Below are 19,610 nucleotides of genomic sequence, written 5' to 3' on the forward strand. Positions count from 1 at the left end.
TATAACTCCTTCTCACCTTGATTTCTCTATCACACTATTCTTCCTTTGTGCTCACCTTTATCCTACTACTCCTAGAATGTATACTCCTGGAATGTATAATATCTAAGAAATTAGAGTACATATCCAAATTCTCCTTTAGCCTAGTCTACTGTAAAATATCAGTTTCCTGTACCGCATATTTAAATTTATCCTTAGTATTAAATCTTATACACCAATAACCACACTGAAGAAGAACATGTAAAAAGACTAACCTGGGGCAGATGCTATGTGGGTCTGGGTTTGGACTTGCTCTAAAGCTTGTGGCCTAATTTCAGATAAAACTTGATGACTGGAACTTGGATGTTCGACGAGTTTTACTGCAGCTAGTGCATCAGGGCCAAACATCTGAATATCCATAGAAACCAGACACACTAACATGTCTAAAATAGATTAAAAAACCAATAGTTATTAGTCAATAATACTATAAAACAATGTCATCACTGGAGAACACATACAGAATACTGCTTCTCAAATGTCAGTCCACGAATCATTGTGTATCAGAATGATCTGTGGATCTTTAAAAAAGACTTCTAGGGTCAATTTCTGAATACTGTTTTAGCAGTTCTGGAGTGGGGGCTGGATCTCTGTATTTTCAAAAAGCTTCCCAACTGATTTTGATGTATAGCCAGATAACAACTCTTAAGAAAAGTGACATCTTAATTTCATAATAATAAATTTTCAAACTAAATCTTTATTAACTCTAACATTAGCATTTATATCCAAGAAAGACATAATTTTAACCACTGAGCAAAATGTTAACATGGCATGTGTATGGTATGTTTAAAACTGACAACTGCTAAGGACATGAGTTCACTGATTTTTAAGGATAGTCCCACTATCAGCAACTTCTACGAACAGAAGGAAGTTTGTTTCACTCAGCTTTAGTAGTTTAATAGTAGTAGCTGACCATTTGAAACAGAAAGACCTGCTCCCAGAGTCAGACATAGTAGTTTTGTTGATTTCAACTCTCATATATAATAATAGAAATCAAGAGAAGGAATAGGGATTACCAATTGCCACATAATCCTGATCTCTACAATAGATGTTTCTTGCTCATCTAAAACAGGCAGAAAGAGCAATGCACACAAGTGTGTCTGAGGGGTAATGACTCCTCAAAATAAAATGATAAACCCCAAATATCAATTGAGGTTTCTGTATAGCACCACATTTATATTTTTCCTCAAAAAGAAAATAATTTAAATGTTTTTTGGTCTAGTCTTACCTATGCTCTTTTCCACTTTTGCAATTTTTGTGCAAGCGACATCTCCCATTTCAGTGAGCATATATAGCACCTCAAGTGTTGAGATTACAAGCAGCACATCAGGTAAAGTGAGATGACAAATGATCTCTTTGTAGGAATCTTGATCAACATATTCACAAATTAAAACACCATTATCTTCTGCTTTGCAAAGATTTCCCAAAATTTCCATGCCTGAAAAACACACACATATATTTGTTTTTTGACAAATGATAAAGTTTGTTCACTTTAAACAAGGAAAAACTTAAGCAAGCACTTACCCCTCATCTTTAAAAATCTATCCCTTGACATTAGGCATTTTGTAACAGTATGAAACATCAGATGAGTAGTTTTGAAATCAACAGGGTCCAATAAAAGCTGGAAAAAAGAAAGAACACTATTGTTGAGCTATGCTTCTTCCAAGGTGTATATCTCAAATTTAATTAAAATGAACAGAACAATGTCGAATAACTTCAAAAAGTATAATTATCATGAGACAAGCCATCACTAAATTTGAAAGATCATTTCAAATATTTCTTTTTTTCCACAAAAGTGTGTGATACTTCTACACCACCACTTTTAGAAACAAATACATGTAAACTTTTAATATTCTGTAAATAAGGCAACTATAAAATGCCACATCCTCAAATTTTAAAGTAAATGTTGCTAACTATAAAAACTATTTTAAGGTTCTATCACATGCTTACCTCAGCTGCAATATTTCCTAATGTGTCAAGGCCTAATTGCCTTAAAGAAATAAAATGACTATGTGCAGAAAGTAATAGGAAACGAAGACAGGTACGATTAGCTGCCAAGAGCTTAACATTGCCCTCCTCAAAGGAAAGATTTCGCAAAATCACTGCAATCTGAAGTACCCGCTGTCCTTCAATATCGTTAATGCCCAGCTTTCGTGGTGGATGAAATAAAGATTCCCAAATCCATTCTCCTGATGTACCTTCTACAATAAAAAATATACATTTCACTTAAATTGATATTTCCTTTATTATTACTGATATTTCAAAATTACTTCATAATTTTGCTTTCATTGACTTACCATGAGATTTGTTTCTGTCAGAAATGAGGTCACGTACTTCATTATCATCAACAATGTCTTTCCAAAACTGTAATGAGAAATCATTATTTTTAATTCTGATTTTTGAAACAACTCTTCTATTACTTTAAAGATAGTCACACACAATATAAAATTTCTATCTTCTCTGTTAGTTCATGTGGTTATTGTTCAGGTCATAATGGAGTTAACAGGTACTGGAGTAGTCATTTCTTTGACATAAATGCTTGATTTTCTATAGTTCAAGATGCTTATATACAATAAGGTATCTTTTTTAGACCAGGGGTTTTTTAGACCCTTAAACGCTCTGTGAAAGAAATTAGGACGTCTGTGAACTTGGATGGGGGAAAAAAATGACATCTTTATGTTCATTAAACCTTAACTAAAATTGAGCATTTCTTTAGTATTTTCTTACCCTAAATGTTAGGCAACTAACCACAGTAATAGTAGTACCGGTTACAGTGTCACCAATATGAATCACAGATATTTTCAGATCACATTTACAGCTACAGAAAACATCTAGAAATAGTCTTTACACTGATTAGTACTAAAAAATTATGGGAGGTATTAATCTCACCTGTAAATTGCACATAATCACAGTATTCCTACTTATAGACATGCCTGAGGTACAGTAAGTCAGGAAGTTGTGTTCCTAAATTGGTAACCCAGATATTTAAGCTGCTTTCTGTATTCCATATCTACAAACTATTTTTTAATCCATATGTAGGAAGAGATGAACCAAAATCCACCCACCTGTTTCATATTCTTTTTCAGGTTAAAAAACAAATACCTTTACATTTATATATCTATAGAAAATGAACTTTGCCTATGCCACTTAACTGTTACTTATGGACTAATAAGGAAGCATATGTGACTATTTGTGTGCTTTTTATCTCTAAACATTATAGTATGTATATTTCAAATCAGCTGTTTTTGGAATCTAAGTTCTTTTGCACTTAAAGCCATTAGTCTGAGAAGAGGTTCATGGGCTTCACGAAACCACCAAAGGAATTCATTGCACAAAAACCATATGATAAACAATGTTTGCTAACAATAAAAAAGAACTAAGCATAAGGAAAAAAGAACAATGTTCATTAACCAAGAAAAAGGGGACACAGGGAATTCAAATAATAAAGATATCAGACCTGGAACTTAAAATGACCATGGATAATAAATCCAAAAATAACAAAAAGACAAAATTTTGACAAAAGAAATAAAAACTATAAGAAAAAATCAAATAGAAATTCTAGAACTGAAAGAACAACTGAAATTAAGAACATAATGGATGGGTTTAACAACAGATTAAAATTAACTAATTCTCAAGAGAGAATTAGTGAACTAGAAAAGAGAACAAGCAATTATCAACTTTGAAATATAAAGAGAAAAATGATGAACAGAAAAAAGCACATGAGACACAGGGTATACAGTAAAAAGTTCTAACATATAAATAATTGGAGTTAGAAGGAAAGAGAGAGAATAGACAATATGTGAAGAGATAAGGGCATAGAATTTACTAAAACAATTAAAAGACATCACCAAACTCAAAGAATGATAAAAATGTGTACAAACATCATAATAAAACTCTGAGAAACAAAGACAAAGATAAAAATCATCAATGCAGATAGGCAAAAAGGACAGAGAACCCTGAAAAGGACAATTAAAATGACAGCAGACATTGTAATAGGAATAATGGAGGCCAGAAGACAATGAGATATTTTCAAAGTAATGGAAGAAAATATATGCCAATCTAGAATTCTTATAAAGTGTTCTCCAAGAATGAAGGTTAAAGAGATTTTTTGACAAATGAAAAACAGAAAGTTCATGATCTGCAAACCTGCAATGAAGAAAAATATATGAAAAAGGAAAATGTGATTAAACCCAAATAAATGTTTAATGAATAAAACACTAAAAAAAGTTTTTATGGGATAAAAATATATGTAAAATTAAAATTTAGGAAAAATGCTCTTTGTTTAGATCATAACAGTGTTAAGTAGTCATCCTACCATAAACCAATATGTATGAAAAAACTGTTTTCAGAGATTAGACATGGCTAGTGCAAGACTGTAGTCACTAGAACAAATGAGGTGAGCCCAATGATTGCCCCATATTATAACTTAGACATAATTTCTAGGTAAGGCATAGGGAAGAGAAACCCAAGAGGTCACAGCAATTGCTAAGCAGAGGAGACTGAGCAGAGCTTGACAAGGCCAAGGCAGCTTGAATTCAAGAGCAAATGGGCTAACAGAGGTGGGGCTATGAGGAAAAAGAGCTCCATGAAACTGCAGAGTGATGTGTTGAGTCTGCTGCTAAGGACTAAGCTACACATATGCTTAGTACACGTGATCAAATTCCACAATGCCAGGCAAAAATGTGGAGAGAAAAACCATTGAGGAGCTATAATTGAACAATTCCATAAATAGAGAAAACTGAATTATATGTACTGCTCATTCAGTAGAAATCCCTCAAACACCAATGTTAGGAGTAGGAACGAATTAGCCCTAGAGTAAAGGTTAATCAACATGTCATAACAAAGCTTAAAAACAACCCTACTATGTTGATCCATGTATCAACTAACAGCCTGCCAGAACCAAGTCCAACATTCATGAAAGACACCAAAATTCACTCAACAATGTAATATTTGCAATATCCATATCTAATGAAAAATTAGTAGACATACAAAGAACTAGGGAACAAGTCACATAGCTAAGACAAAAATCTGTCTCAACAAAAATAGAAGGAAGAAACATCACATATAGAAGAACAATAAGAACAAAGTTCACTTCTTGTCAGTAACAATGCAAACCAGATGACAATGAAATGTTATCTTTCAAATAATTAAAACTCTAAAACTTACAATTTTGTATCCATTAAAAATATCCTTCAAAAATAAAGGCAAAATAAAATTTTCAGGAAAATAAAAGCTGAGGACCTAAACTAACCCAGTCATTAATTTCATAATGTGTAAATGGTCTTAACACACTGATTTAAAGGCAAAGAAAGCATACTTCAGAGAGGACGAAAGCAAGAGCCAACTATATGCTGTCTATAAGAAACACTATATATAAAAACATAAATGAAAAGTATAAGATAGAAAAAAATACATCATGACAACTTCAGTCATAACAAAACTGGTATACCTTAATTATTATCAGAGTAGACTTTGAAACAAGGTATATTACCAGAAATCAGGCAGAATATTTCATAATATTTTTTAAAAAGTTAGTTCATCAGGAAAACAACAATCCTAAAGGTGTATGCAGCTAATAATAGAGGTTGAAAATACATGAAGCAAAACCTAACAGAACTGAAAGGGATTATAAACATTCATAATTACAGTTGATGGTTTCAACACTCTCAGCGAATCATGGAACAATTAGATAGAAAAGCAGTAATGATACAAAAGTCTTCAAAAACACCAATAGCCACCCTGACTTATTTAATGTTATTAATAGACACTACATTCATCAACAGTAAAAAACACATCCTTTTAAAATGCACATGAAACATTCACCAAGAAAGACCATAAACTGGACCATAAAATAAGTATTAATATGCTTCAAAAAACTGAAGTCATCACATTCTTAAAGAACAAGGCAATTTGATTAGAAAACAACAATGATGATGATGATAAAGGTGAGTAGGAAAACCCACATAGTAGGAAATTCAACAGCATGCTTCTATATAAAACATGAATCAAAGAAGAAATCACAAGAAAAATGAAAAAGTATCTTGAAGTAAATGACAATGAAAACTCAGCATAACAAAATTTGTGGGACGAAGCTGAAGCAGTTTATAGAGGGAAAATTATAGTATATGCTGATATTAGACAAGAAAAAAGTTTAAAACCAATGATCTAAAAAAGAGCCAATTCATATGTAACAAAATTAACATATAGCTTTAAATTGAATAAATGGAGATGGAGTTGTTCTAGGATCCCTGCATTATTTGGCAAGTGCTAAAACTACTAATTTACTAAATTAGTATGCATTCAAATTATAATCTCTACTGCAACGATAAGAGAACAGAAAAATGTGCATAAATATCAAACTAATATTGAGGGGATTGGATAATAAACAATACTCAGTCAAATCAACTCCAAAAAAGATTAGAAAGGAAGGGGAAAAAAAAGAACAGGAAAGAAGCATACAACTTAGAAACATTTTAAATTTAAACACAAATGCATCAAAATTACATTAAATGTAAAGAAAATAAATGAAATAATTTAAAAACAAAAGTTTTTCACTGTAGAAAAAAACAAACAAAAAAACTAAAACAAAAATAAAGCCCAAACATATTGTTTACAAAATCTCATTAAAAATATACAGATAAGAAAGGCTGAAAGTAAAATATAAACCATACAAACAACAAACAAATGAAAGCTGATGTAGTTATATTGATATCAAGACCAAAAAACCCTACAAAACTTAAAGACAAAAGGAAAGACACTTTATTATAAGTTCAATTGACAGAAAGATAACAACTATATCTGTGTACACTAAATAACAGTCTCAAAATATTAAAACACAATATTATAGAACTACAAAGAGAAAGAGTCATATCCACAATCAAAATGGGCAATTTTAACATACCTCTACATAGATGAAAGACCTAACAGAAAAAAATGCCAGTACTGATGTGGAAATATGAGCATCATGATTAATGGTGTTGGCCTGACATATACAGAAATCTACACCCAACATCAGAATATAATATTTTCAAAGACTTGTAGAGTGTTTATAAAATTTGACCAATGCTAGGCTTCAAAATAAAAAATGAAAACATTCAAAAGCTTAAAATTATACAGAATACATTCTCTCTCAGCACAGTAAAATTTGGTTAGAAATTAATAAAAAGAAAATTAAAATAACTTAATATGTTCCCCCAAATTAAGAAAATTCCTTTCGAAATAACCAGTGTATCAAAGAGAAAATCAAAATGGAAATGAGCAGATATTTTAAACTGAGTTGCAATGAAAACATGACATATCAAAACTGGCAGAATAAGGTTAAAGCTGTGGTTAGAGGGAATTTTGTGGTCTTAAATATATGTATTAGAATGTATATATTAGAAAAAAATTAAAACAAAAATCTGTCATCTAAGCACCACCTCAAGAAGTTAAAAAAAAAGTGCAGCAATTAAATAATATGTAACTAAAGAAAATATCCATCTAACAAGGGATCAATATCCAGAATACACAGGAACTCAAACAACAGTAAAAAAACTAGTCACCCAATTAAAAAATGGGCAAAGGAGCTGAATAGGCAATTTTCAAAGGAAGATATACAAATGGCCAACAGGTAAATGAAAAAATGCTCAACATCACTAAGCATCAGGGCAATGCCCAAAGTAATGGAAATCATCATGTCGAAGGGATACCTGCAATCTCATGTTTATCACAACTCTATTTACAATAGCCAAGAGCTGGAACCAACCTTAATGTCCATCAATGGACAACTGGATAAGGAAAATGTGGTATATGTACTCAGTGGATATTCTGCTACAAAAAAGAATGAAATTCTGCCATTTGTAGCAACATGGATGAACTCAGAGAAAATTATGTTAAGTGAAATAAGCCAGGCACAGAAAGAGAAATACTGCATGCCTCACGTATAAATGGGAGCTAAAAAAAAATAAACAAATTTTTAAAAAGAAAGAAAGATAAAACAATCACAATGAAGCATTGAACATTCAGAAGGACAGAACTAAGATCCCAGAGGCAGGAAAGGGGGAAGGGGAGTTGGTGAGAAATTGGTAAACATTCACAAAAAATGATTACATTGTGTAATGTTGAATATACTAATTATCCTGATTTGAGCATCACATAAGGCATACAGGTACTGATATTCAATGCAGTACCCCACAGATATGTATGATCAAATAAGATTAAATTTAAAAAAATAGAATTAACATGTGTATTTAATTTTTATTTATACATTACATACTTTATATAACATTTATACAAGGGTACTTCAAAATGTTCATGGAAAAATAAAATTAAAAGATAATACAAATCTTTCCATGAACCTTTTGAAGTTCCCTTATAGATTTAACACTATATTTTATGTTCATATATTATATATTTAACTTACATATAATTTAAATATTAATTTATAAAAAGATATTTTAAAAATATATCATATATAATATATACAAAATTATTAAAATTTATAAAAAGTTATTTTAAAAGATGTATAATATATATTCAAAATTATTAAAAGCATAAAAGATAATAAAAAAGTAAATTGGAAAAAGGACAAAGGAACTTCTAGAAATGAAACATAGTCACTAAAACAAAAATTTAACAAATGGGTCAAATGGAATATTAGACACAGCTGAAAAATGATTAACTGGACTAAAAAACGAGCCTAAGGACATTACCCAGAATGCTGCTCAGAGTTAAGGAGACAGAATATATGAAAGAGAGGTTAACAAAGTGGAATACATTAAAAAGTTCAACTTTGGAATTCCACAAATAAAGAAAATATACACCTTGTCACATGGCTGTACAACAAAGGCAAATAGGAGATCCATATTTAACAAAAAAGAATAGATCACCATTAAAGAATGAAAAGGCAAGCCATAATAAATGCCTTAAAAAGAACTTTTACACAAAATACATGGAGACCTACAAATCAACAAGACAATCTTAAAGAAAAATGGGCAAAATATAGCCACTGCACAAAAGACAGTATCAAAATAGGCATGGTATACTGTTTTCCATCAGTCAGCAAGAAAAAATGAAAATTAAAACCAAGACGTAGTCACACTATATATCCACTGGGATGGTTAAAATGAAAGAGACTGCCAGTACCAAATATTGGAAATAATAAGCAACTCCTTATTGGATGTGTCATGACAACTATAACAAGAGAATATGTTTTCTATTGTGAAAGATTTATTGAATCTTTACAGTCTTATTACCCCTTTAAATATAGTATGGAGCTAATAATATTTAGTTAATATTAAGCAAAATTAAGTCTGTAATATATTTAGGTTAGATTAAAAATTTTCATTGTAAAGGTATTAAAGAGAGTAAAGAATATATATATTTACTAATTATTTTAATACTAGTACTAGGGTTGTGAGGAAATGATATAAAGAACAGATGTAAAAATTTTAATCAATAAATTAACTACAGTGACCTAAAAAAAAGTATTTCATAAAATATCAAACTTACATGTAAGTAGCAGCTTAACCAGAAAAATGAAGCCCACATACCACTAAAGAGAGACAAGATTTTGTTTGTTTGCCCTGAAAAGACAGCATTGTACAACCTCTATGAAACCTGTTCGGCAGTACTAAAGGTGAATATATGCATATTCAATAACCTAGCAATAACACTCTGAGGTCTATCACCTAACAGAAATGGACACACACATTTACCAAAATACATGTATAAAACCCTTCATTGCAGAATTATTTGTTTCCAAACTGAAAACAACTGAATCCGTACTGCTTTCCGTATTTAAAGTAGAACAACAGTATATTCATACAATGTAGTGCTATGTAGCAACAGGAATGTAAAAAGCACAAATACTTGCAACAACATAGACAAATCTTTCACAAACATAATGGTGAAAAAAAGACAGATAGCATGAGAGGGAAAGTTACCAGATGAAGGAAGAAGTGATCGAAAGGGGGACATGAGCAGGGGCATTTCAGAGGTGCTTGTAATATTTTGTTTTTTCATTTGGGTAATGAGTACACTGGTGTCTTCACTTTGTAAACATTTATTGAGTTGTACTCGTATGTGGACTTTTCTAATATGTGTTACAATTTAATAAAAAAAATTACTTAAAGGAATCAGGGAGAAAGTTAATATATTAAAAAAAATTTCAATTAGTTGTATTAGTTTTAATACATACAATAATATGATTAATTTATCTTTTGGCTTTAATCAGAATTTGCTCTTAACTGCATATGCATATCCAAAACAGGCACGTTTATCTGCTACTACTTTACCATTTGTTTACCAAGGTCCTGCCACACAAGCATACTTTCTGTACCTCAAACTAAATTTGTTCTTACCTCAGAGCATTTGCATTTGCTATTACCTCTGCCTGAAAAAGTATTCCTGTGCAAGGTTGGTCCTGTTATCATTCAAATCTACCAAAAATCATCAGTTATTACCTCTGGGAGAGAAGCTTTTGTTGCTCACACCATCTAATGTTGCCACACACCCACATGTGTCTTGTAACTATAACATTATCCTGCTTTATTTTCTTTACAATACCTGCAAAAATCTCAAATTACATTGTTTACTTTTATTGTCTGTCTTCCTGCAATAGAATGGAAATTTGATGGTCTTTCCCAGTGTCTTGAAAAGTTTTAGCAGATAGAAAACGCTCAAAAATTTGTTAAATGAATGTGCAAAATATTTTAAAATATTCATTACCAAGTAAAATAGTTCAAACCATTTTTTCTCTGAAGTGATTTAAACCTATTAACCAGATAATTTTTATCAGATTCAGTTTTATCAGATAAATATCATAAGATTTTAATTTGTTCAAGTCTTTTTGTAGTTTCTTACTTAAAATTCACAAGTAGGTTCTTTTCAAAAATATATTCCCAGATATTTTCCTCTAGATTCACACCCACTAATCTTTCAGAGTCAAATGTCTTTTTGAGGATTTGATCCTTCCTGAATTGCATAGTTTCAGAACACACATAAAAATAAAACTTCCTAACCCATTTTCATAGTCCAACTTAGAACAAGGTCATTCAAACATTTGTTCCTATTGTTGTATATTTATCATACTCAAAAATCGATGTATAATAAAATAAAAACTGTATTTCTGTTCATTACATATCCTAAAAGAATTTTTACTCAACTTTATCACAACTTCTAAATAGGAATGTATGTATTAGCTAAAAATAAAAGTATCATGTATATAAAATGAGCAACCATTGACCCTTTGTGGCTTGGCTACATGTAACTCAATGGTTCAGCATTTTAATTTATGTGAATTACCTTAACAAAATCTCTATCAGTCTTCTCTTTCCACTCTTCTCCAAATACAGTAGAAAAGGATCCTAAAGCTAAAAGAATAAATAGTACATTCAAAAAAATGCAATCAATTTAACTTCATTTCATTCCTTAATAATATGTAGGCTTATAAAAAATAGTAAAACTACATTTTAATGTATCTTGTTCATTAGAAATTGTTTTATAGTAAATGAAAGTTATGATAACCACTTTTGAAATACATTTTTTTAAATTATAGGATTTAAAGAAAATGTGTCCCTCCAAACTAGAAATATATAGCTCATTTTCATAACAGTTATATATACAATAAAGAAAAGAAATGAAGAATACTGCAATAGTTACTCTGCATTAGTTTTCATTTATAGAGAAGAAAAATACTAAAAAGTCAAACTAATGCTATTGCTATTAGACTGCCATATTATCATTTAAAATCTTCCGATTAATTTCAGAAATAACTGTGTTATTCATACCTCAAAAAACATAGAGCAAGGCATTCTTTGGAAATAATTCCCAGAAATGAAATGCCTTTTGAGAAAAATTCTCAGGCCTATGGCTTGTTTGTGCTTTTTGATAAAGTTGTTTTATCAACAACTTTACATTTTCGAAAGTTAAAAAAAAGTTTGTAACACCCTGTCTCACCCACGTGTGGACCTCATAGCTTTACAAAAAGTTAAGGCATCTAGGTACATGTTATATGATTTTTTTTCTCTTTCATGTTGTTAGCTCATATTGTCAATTATGGGACCAGACTGTAAAGGAGTATGATACAAATATGTAAGCTGTGTCACAATATGTATTCCTCTTTAAAAATAAGGTTAAGTCCTTCATCAACTATCAGATTAAGTCTGTAATGAAAGCTACTGCCTTTGTTTTTTTGTTTCTCATTTGAACTTTGTTTTAATTTTTTTTTTTTTTTTTTTTTTTTTTTAATCAGCTGGCCTGAATGGGGATCCGAATCCTTGACTCTGGTTTTATCAACACTACACTCTAAACTACTTAGCTACTCAGCCAGGCCCAGAAAGCTACTGCTTTTAGAAAGCAGAAAGTAAAGGATACACTGACAATTATATCTGACAATTCAAACTAGCTTGTATGAATGTTAATCTTAAAAAAAAAAAAAAATTAAGCCTCCTTATTGGACGTGTCATGAAAACTATAACAAGAGAATATGTTTTCTGTTATGAAAGATTTATCGAATCTTTACAGTCTTATTACCCCTTTAAATATACTATGGAGCTAACAATATTTAGTTAATATTAAGTATAATAAAGTCTACAATGTATTTAGGTTAGAATAAAAATTTTCATTGTAAAAGTATTAAGAAGGGTAAAGAATAGAAACATTTAAAACATGAATTATATTTACTAATTATTTTAATACTAGTACTAGGGTTGTGAGGAAATGATATAAAGAACAGGTGTAAAAATTTTAATCAATAAATTAACTACAGTGACCTAAAAAATAGTATTTCATAAAATATCAAACTTACATGTAAGTAGCAGCTTAATCAGAAAAATGAAGCCCACACACCACTAAAGAGAGACAAGATTTTGTTTGTTTGTCCTGAAAAGATTTATTTAAAAAAATTTGACTGGGAAAAAAATACTTGATAGAAATATAAGAAAGAAAAATTAAATTTTTTGTCACACAAAATTTTTATTATACTTCTTCAAATACAAAAAATGTGTCAACACTCCACATTTTCTAAAGAAAGCAGCATCTACATTTATCTCTCAATTAAAATTCCATACCCTAAAAATTAAATCTAAACCTCTCAAAAGTCTAACCAAATAGAATATTTCTATAACCTTCAAACTCCAAAGAGAATTATTTTCATAATGTAAAAGCATGGTTTTAGGTATAGGATCTTCATAAAGTCCCTGTGAACTCTGAAACTCTAAACTTTTTAAAACTCTTCGAATGATAGAAACATTCCTTAAATAGCATTTGTTAAACTATTAATGTTTTAGATTACTAAATTGCATAATTTTTAGTCTTTTATACAAATAAAAATGTCTAAGAATGCATGAAGATAAACTGGAACTGAAGAACGGCATGCCTTAATGCACCAAAACTGATAAGATTACTTCTATCATATACACAACTTAAGTTATTCACTTGTAATCCTAGCCAATGATTAAATGGTAAGACATCACGAAAATTCTTCTGGTTTGAGAATATATATTCTTTCCAAAAGCTTCATTTTAAGAATTCTATAAAATGTGAAACAATTTCCAACTCCATTCTACAATAAGTTCTGAAAGTTGTATTTGCAAAATCAAAACAAAATATCAGGAATCAAAAAACATGAAACTGAGATGGAAATCCATCAAATTTAGATCTTCAAAGTTAGGACAGAAACTGAGAAGGAATGGTCTTTGTTCTTCCTCCACATAACCAAGAATAGTTTTAGGCAGGGTAAAAAACTAATTTTCACTTTCGTTTAAACTAATTTCAAAATTGTTTTCATGTAAAAAAAAAGTACAAGTCAAATTTCAAGGAATCCTACTTAGATAATCCCAAGTAAAATTGTTTGAAAAGCACACTACTGGATCCAGATCAAACTGCAGAAAAATGAACTCACTTGCAAACATCTTGCTATTTAAAAATAAAACAAAAGGCCATAAATCTGTAAAATGTTACAATAAATTCTCACAGACTACTGTGCTAAATATACAGGAGTACTTCAAAAAGTTTGTGGAAAAAGGTAATTAAAAGATAACACAAATCTTTCCATGCACTTTTTGAAGACCCCTCCCTCATATAGTTTCTGTAAGATAAAATAATTTCAGTATCTGTCAGTATCTTATGCTTTAATAGGATATACTTCTGACAAAAAAGATTCAACGAAATCGGGGCAGTAGAAGTGTTGGGAAGCAAGAAAATTTCATATCAGTAGCATTCAGCTAACACAGATACTTTGAAAAGAAAAACTACGAGCAACAAAAAATTTCAAAATATATTTCCTAAATCTCTATTCAACCTCAATTAAGAAAATGAACCATTTTTGTCTGAAGAGTAACCTAGACTTTATAAGATAATCTCAGAAAAAATAAAGAACTTGATGTATGAAAACCTACAACTGGCAAACCCTACAAGTACAAGTAAGAAGGATACAAAATATTTGATAAACCTTATTTTGATTACTGAGGGGAGCAAATTTTCAAATGCATTGACCTAAAATGTTTATTTTGGTTAAGAATTATAGCCACACACTAGCAGAAGTAGATTTCAGAAAACAATTTCTTGCAGATTCTAGTTTTCTTTATCAGAGTTTTGTAACAACTAATCTTCTCAACTGAGGAAGCCCATATATAACTCCAAGAAAGAAAACTAGGATTTTTACTTCGAAAGCTCCACCAAAAGTAAATTACTATTCAAATATTTACATTTTAAAAACTCCAAACATTCACAATTTTAATTAATGCATTTAACATAATAAAAGCAAATAAAAATGCCATTGTATTGACAAAAAAAAAGTACTTTTCTCCTTAAAAACCTTAAAAAAAACTTTAACACCTTTATAGAATCGTACCATATGTTTAGCTTAAAACTTACTGTCGTCAAACACCCCAGCATTAGCAAGTAATAAAGTGATGATTTTAGGGTCTTTTTCGAGTTGCATGACGTGTTTGCTTTCATTTGACAGGAGAGTGCATACATTAATAGCAAAGTCCACTTCATTTGGGAGTCCAGATAACAGTGAAAGCACCAATTTATTATAATCATTTGGCGAATTAAAATCCATAGATAGCCCATAACTTTGACGCAGGTAATCTAACAAGGAAAAAAAACCAAAAACATCTTAAGTGTACCAAGCTTTGGATACCCTTATCGTTAACAGTTTCTGAATGCAGGACATATACACACACACACACACACACACACACACACGCACACGCACACACACACACACACACACACAAACTGACTAGTTAAACGAGTTTAGCTCTTCAAAGTTCTTAGGTTTACTAATCACTAAAACGCATTCTTGAAAAAGTATTAAAATATGAAAATGTACATACCCTCTTGGATATCACTGCCAAAATATTATTGTTTTATTATTTTAATTTACTAATCTACACTTTTTACTCTTGCATTTTAAAGAACTTGTTCTTATTTACTGTGATATAATTAACACAATAAAAGCCATGCTTTTTAGTTCTAGAATTCTATGGGTTTTGTCAAATGCATACAGTCTTTTAACCATACCATAGTTAAAATATAGAGTATTTCAATCACCCCAAAGTTTCTTATGCTCCTCTGTAGTCACTCCCACCCCTTTCCCTAGGTACCACTGATCTAGTTTCCGTTCCTATATTTTATTTTATTTAAAAATGCCAAATACTTTGTACTTGCCAGCCATTAAAAGAAAGAAAGAAAGAAAGAAAGAGAGAGAGAGAGAGAGAGAGAGCGAGAGAGAGCGAGAGAGAGAGAGAGAGAAAGAAAGAAAGAAAGAAAGAAAGAAAGAAAGAAAGAAAGAAAGAAAGAAAGAAAGAAAGAAAGAAAGAAAGAAAGAAAGAAAGAAAGAAAGAAAGAGAGAGAGAGAAAGAGAGAGAAAGAAAGAAAGAAAGGAATCATAAAGTATGTAGCATTTTGTGCTGGGTTCCTCTCACTTAGCAAAATGCGTTTGAGATTCATATCCATGTGATGAATATGTGTATCAGTAGTCCATTCCTTTTTAAACACAGTTTGTTTATCCATCCTTAGTTGAGGAACATTTAGATTGTTTTCCATTTTAGATGCTTATGAATATAGCTTCTGTAAACATTCAGGTAAAGGACTTTGTGGGGACATATTTTTCATTTCATTGCTCTTGGCTAAATACCTAGAATTGGAATTGCTGAGTCATATGTCTAACTTTATAAGAAAATGCGAAACTGTTTTCCAAAATAGCTGTGAGATCTTGTATTTTCACAAGCAATGTACAGAGTTCCTGCTGCTCCCTATTCTTGCCAGCACATAATACTGTCAGTTTTAAATATGCTGAATGTGAGTCATTTATCTAATATTTGTTTTGGCAATATTTTCTCCCAATGACTTGTTTTTTCATTTTCCTCAGTGTCTTTAAAGAGAAACTTTAATTCTGCTCAAGTCCAATTTATTTTACTTTTAGGGTTCCTGCTTTTGAGTCCTAAAATCTTTGCCTAAACCAAAATAACTAAGATTATCTGTAGGAGAATTAATTTGAAATATTTACAAAACTTTGAAGGTGAGGGAAGACAGGCTTATAAAACACCAAGGTAGTGTATGTATAATCATAATATATACATATAAAAAATGATGTTTCTAGAAATACTGAATCTTAACTGGGGCAGTTTAGGCTTTGGCAGCTATGTCCTGAGACAAACACTCTAAGTACATTTTTCAAACAAAGCTGCAACTAGTTTAAAGAAAGGAGGCAAGAAAACAAGAGTTAGAAAATTTCTAGATGAAACATTTTGGAATATTTCAGAAATACCTGGATTTTACAAAAAGTTAAAATAAACCAAACTCCTTACCAAATGAAACACAAGTAGGAATCTATTGTCACAACATACCACAGTAGAAAATTATGTAGGTAAAGAATTTCTTCATTACCCATTGTGAACATTTGAAGAGACACCTCTTCAATTCTAAAATACTCTAGGAATATCTCCAATAACATAATGGCAAATAAGTGCCACAATACAGTTATAAATGACTATGACACGGATTCTCTACAATATTTAAAGCTGAACAATAAGAATACATTGTTCGTTTTTTATAATCCGGATAAATGAGATTTCTCATAAATAAAAACATAAAATAAATATTTGGAGGAAAAAGTAATGAAATTTCTATAAATATAGGGGCAGATTTTGATATTTATATACTGCAAACTGAAATTGATAATGAGAAGCTACGTCTCAGCAATAGTTAATGTAAGTTTTTAGATTTCACACAGCTGTCAGGCAAATCTCTTGAACAGAAAAAACTTGGAACCCCTATTCAATGTCTGTCACAGTACTTTATGTGGTTTCAAAATGTCTAGGTACTGCTCTATTCGCTACTGAAGAATGACAGATACTCAGTTCAATGCATCCTTACCTAAATGACTTTGCCAAACATACCTTCAATTAGAATAAAATAAATGAATATAATAATTATGAAATGTCCCTTAATTATATCAGGCTTGGTAAAGATTCCTAAGAAAATGTTGGAAAAAATATTTACAAGACTTTAAGATCCTCCTCCCTTCCCTTTCCCAAAGAGATATAATCAAACAGCTACAATTTTCTCATCAGAATGGGACTGGAAATTTATTTTCAACATTCTTGATTCAAAGTTTATACGACTGGATCACTGCTGACAATTTGAAGCAATCACTTCTCTTTGTTTTCAGTTTAGAGAAAAGGGAGAATCGTTCCTAGAGTGCTGTTTATTTCCATTGCAGAAATTTTACAATACATTTTTTCCAGTGATACTAACACTGACTGTTGTAGTCCAAATGTTAGAATATGGAAGTTTTAAAGAAAAATCTTTTTCTGTGGAAAGCTGGCCACCCAAGCGTGCTCTCTGTCTCTGTTTACCACAGTAATTTTCAATAAAACTGCACTCGTCATTTACTAAAAAAATAAAAAATAAAGAAAAATCTTCATTCAAATACAACCAGTAAAATTTTTAAAACTCTTATGAAGAGAGTGGTTGGCCTCCTTTTATTAAAATAATTGGGTTGGATTAAATGGTCACTAAAATCCTGGCTAGCTCTGAAATACTACAAATCTTTTAATTTCAATATGTTGTCAATTTTGCCTTTCACAATTTTTCTATAAAAATAGTGCAAATACATTTTTTAAAAATATAAGAAAAGATGAACAAAAAGGTCCTTAATAATCCACCCAATAATTCTGCAGAAATAACTGTATCCAATCAATACCAAGGAAAAAAAAGAAAAAAGGAAACCAAAATATTAGGTTTTTATGGCAAGGAAAAGTACAAAAACCTATGTAAATAAATGGCAAAACCACAATACATTGATTCCAATGCTGAATAACCCTAAAGTTCAAAACAAAATCCATTTAATATTTTCTTGCCATTTAAAGTCACTGAGCAAAAGGAGTCAATATCCTCAAAGGAAAATTCCAACCCATATTTTATCAATGTATGATATTCTATTATGACAATTACAAGTAGAATTACACTACAAATATCTTGGAGGTACTGCCGATTGAAATTTATTATACTACTTTCAAAATACTGTTTTAGAATAGCTTTTCTTAATATCAACAATGTAAGTATCTCTGGATAAAAACATTTATCCAAACGTACAAGGGGAATAAGGCTGTATGATCAAAGACAGAAACACAGATCTTTTCAAGGTTCTAAATAAATTTTTCTGAACACTCAATCTACCAGTAGGTAATCCCATTTTGGTGTTTCTTTATAACACATAACACATGCATGCGCATGCACACACACGCACGCACACACACACAGTGAGACATGAAGTTTACTCTATTTTCTTTAATGACACTTGAAAAGAATTATCAATGAAAGATTTGTTTTATATAGTGATAATCATGTTAATTTTTAGAACACTGTCATGATGTTGCTATGGTTCTTTCTAGAAAAATAAAATGCACCTCTAAATTCATAAATGCTGCCCTGAAATACTACCTCTTTTCAGTTTGAATTAGATATTCTGTAATCTGATGTTCCCTAGCAATTCCCAGTTTCTTCTTCATAAATCCTCAATCTTGATTTTGTCAAATATGTTACATATATTAATTGTTCAGGTTCTCCTTAAAACTAACCATACACATCATAGCATATCAGAAAGGAGTTGTAACACAGGTTAAGCAATTCTATCATTCCTTTTACTTGGGTAGCTCTACCAATGAGTTTCATTATAGGTTTCTGAAATACCAAAAACAGAAAAAAAATGATTTTAAACAAGACCAAACATAGAAAAAGGCTGGTTTGGGGAGTTGTAGTATCAGACACCAAATTCTATTTAAGCTGCAATGATGACTAGCTCTGCTGTTACTGTAACATAGAAATCACAGAGTGACAAAGTTGAAAATGGTCTTAAAGGTCATTAGTACAATGTCTCATTCAATGTAGGAATACCCTCTATAACACCCTTGAATTAGTAGTCATTAGTTCTTTTTAGGAACAGAAACCATATTACCTAAGTCACTCCTTTTTATTTTATCAGCTCAAACTATTAGCAAGCTTTTCTACAAGATGACTTAAAATGTTCTCCTTTGACCTTGGTTCTTGCAGTAATAACTACTCACTAAAAACAAAGCTAGATT

The 19,610-nt window shown here is 30.7% G+C and overlaps 1 protein-coding gene across 1 annotated transcript in view; it reads right to left on the minus strand.

Moving 5' to 3' along the window:
- The window catches only part of ARID2 (AT-rich interaction domain 2), a 159,463-nt gene that overhangs the window by 55,203 nt on the left and 84,650 nt on the right, over positions 1-19,610 (minus strand). Inside the window, exons 5-11 of the mRNA XM_063074980.1 lie at positions 14,890-15,108; positions 11,317-11,384; positions 2,331-2,397; positions 1,984-2,234; positions 1,558-1,654; positions 1,262-1,471; positions 252-419 (exon numbers count right to left, since the gene is read on the minus strand). Of these exons, the coding sequence (XP_062931050.1) occupies positions 252-419; positions 1,262-1,471; positions 1,558-1,654; positions 1,984-2,234; positions 2,331-2,397; positions 11,317-11,384; positions 14,890-15,108 (1,080 nt within the window). The remainder of the gene's footprint in view (positions 1-251; positions 420-1,261; positions 1,472-1,557; positions 1,655-1,983; positions 2,235-2,330; positions 2,398-11,316; positions 11,385-14,889; positions 15,109-19,610) is intronic.

The sequence above is a fragment of the Cynocephalus volans genome, chromosome 12 (genome assembly GCF_027409185.1).
Source record: "Cynocephalus volans isolate mCynVol1 chromosome 12, mCynVol1.pri, whole genome shotgun sequence".
Classification (NCBI taxonomy): Eukaryota; Metazoa; Chordata; class Mammalia; order Dermoptera; family Cynocephalidae; genus Cynocephalus; species Cynocephalus volans.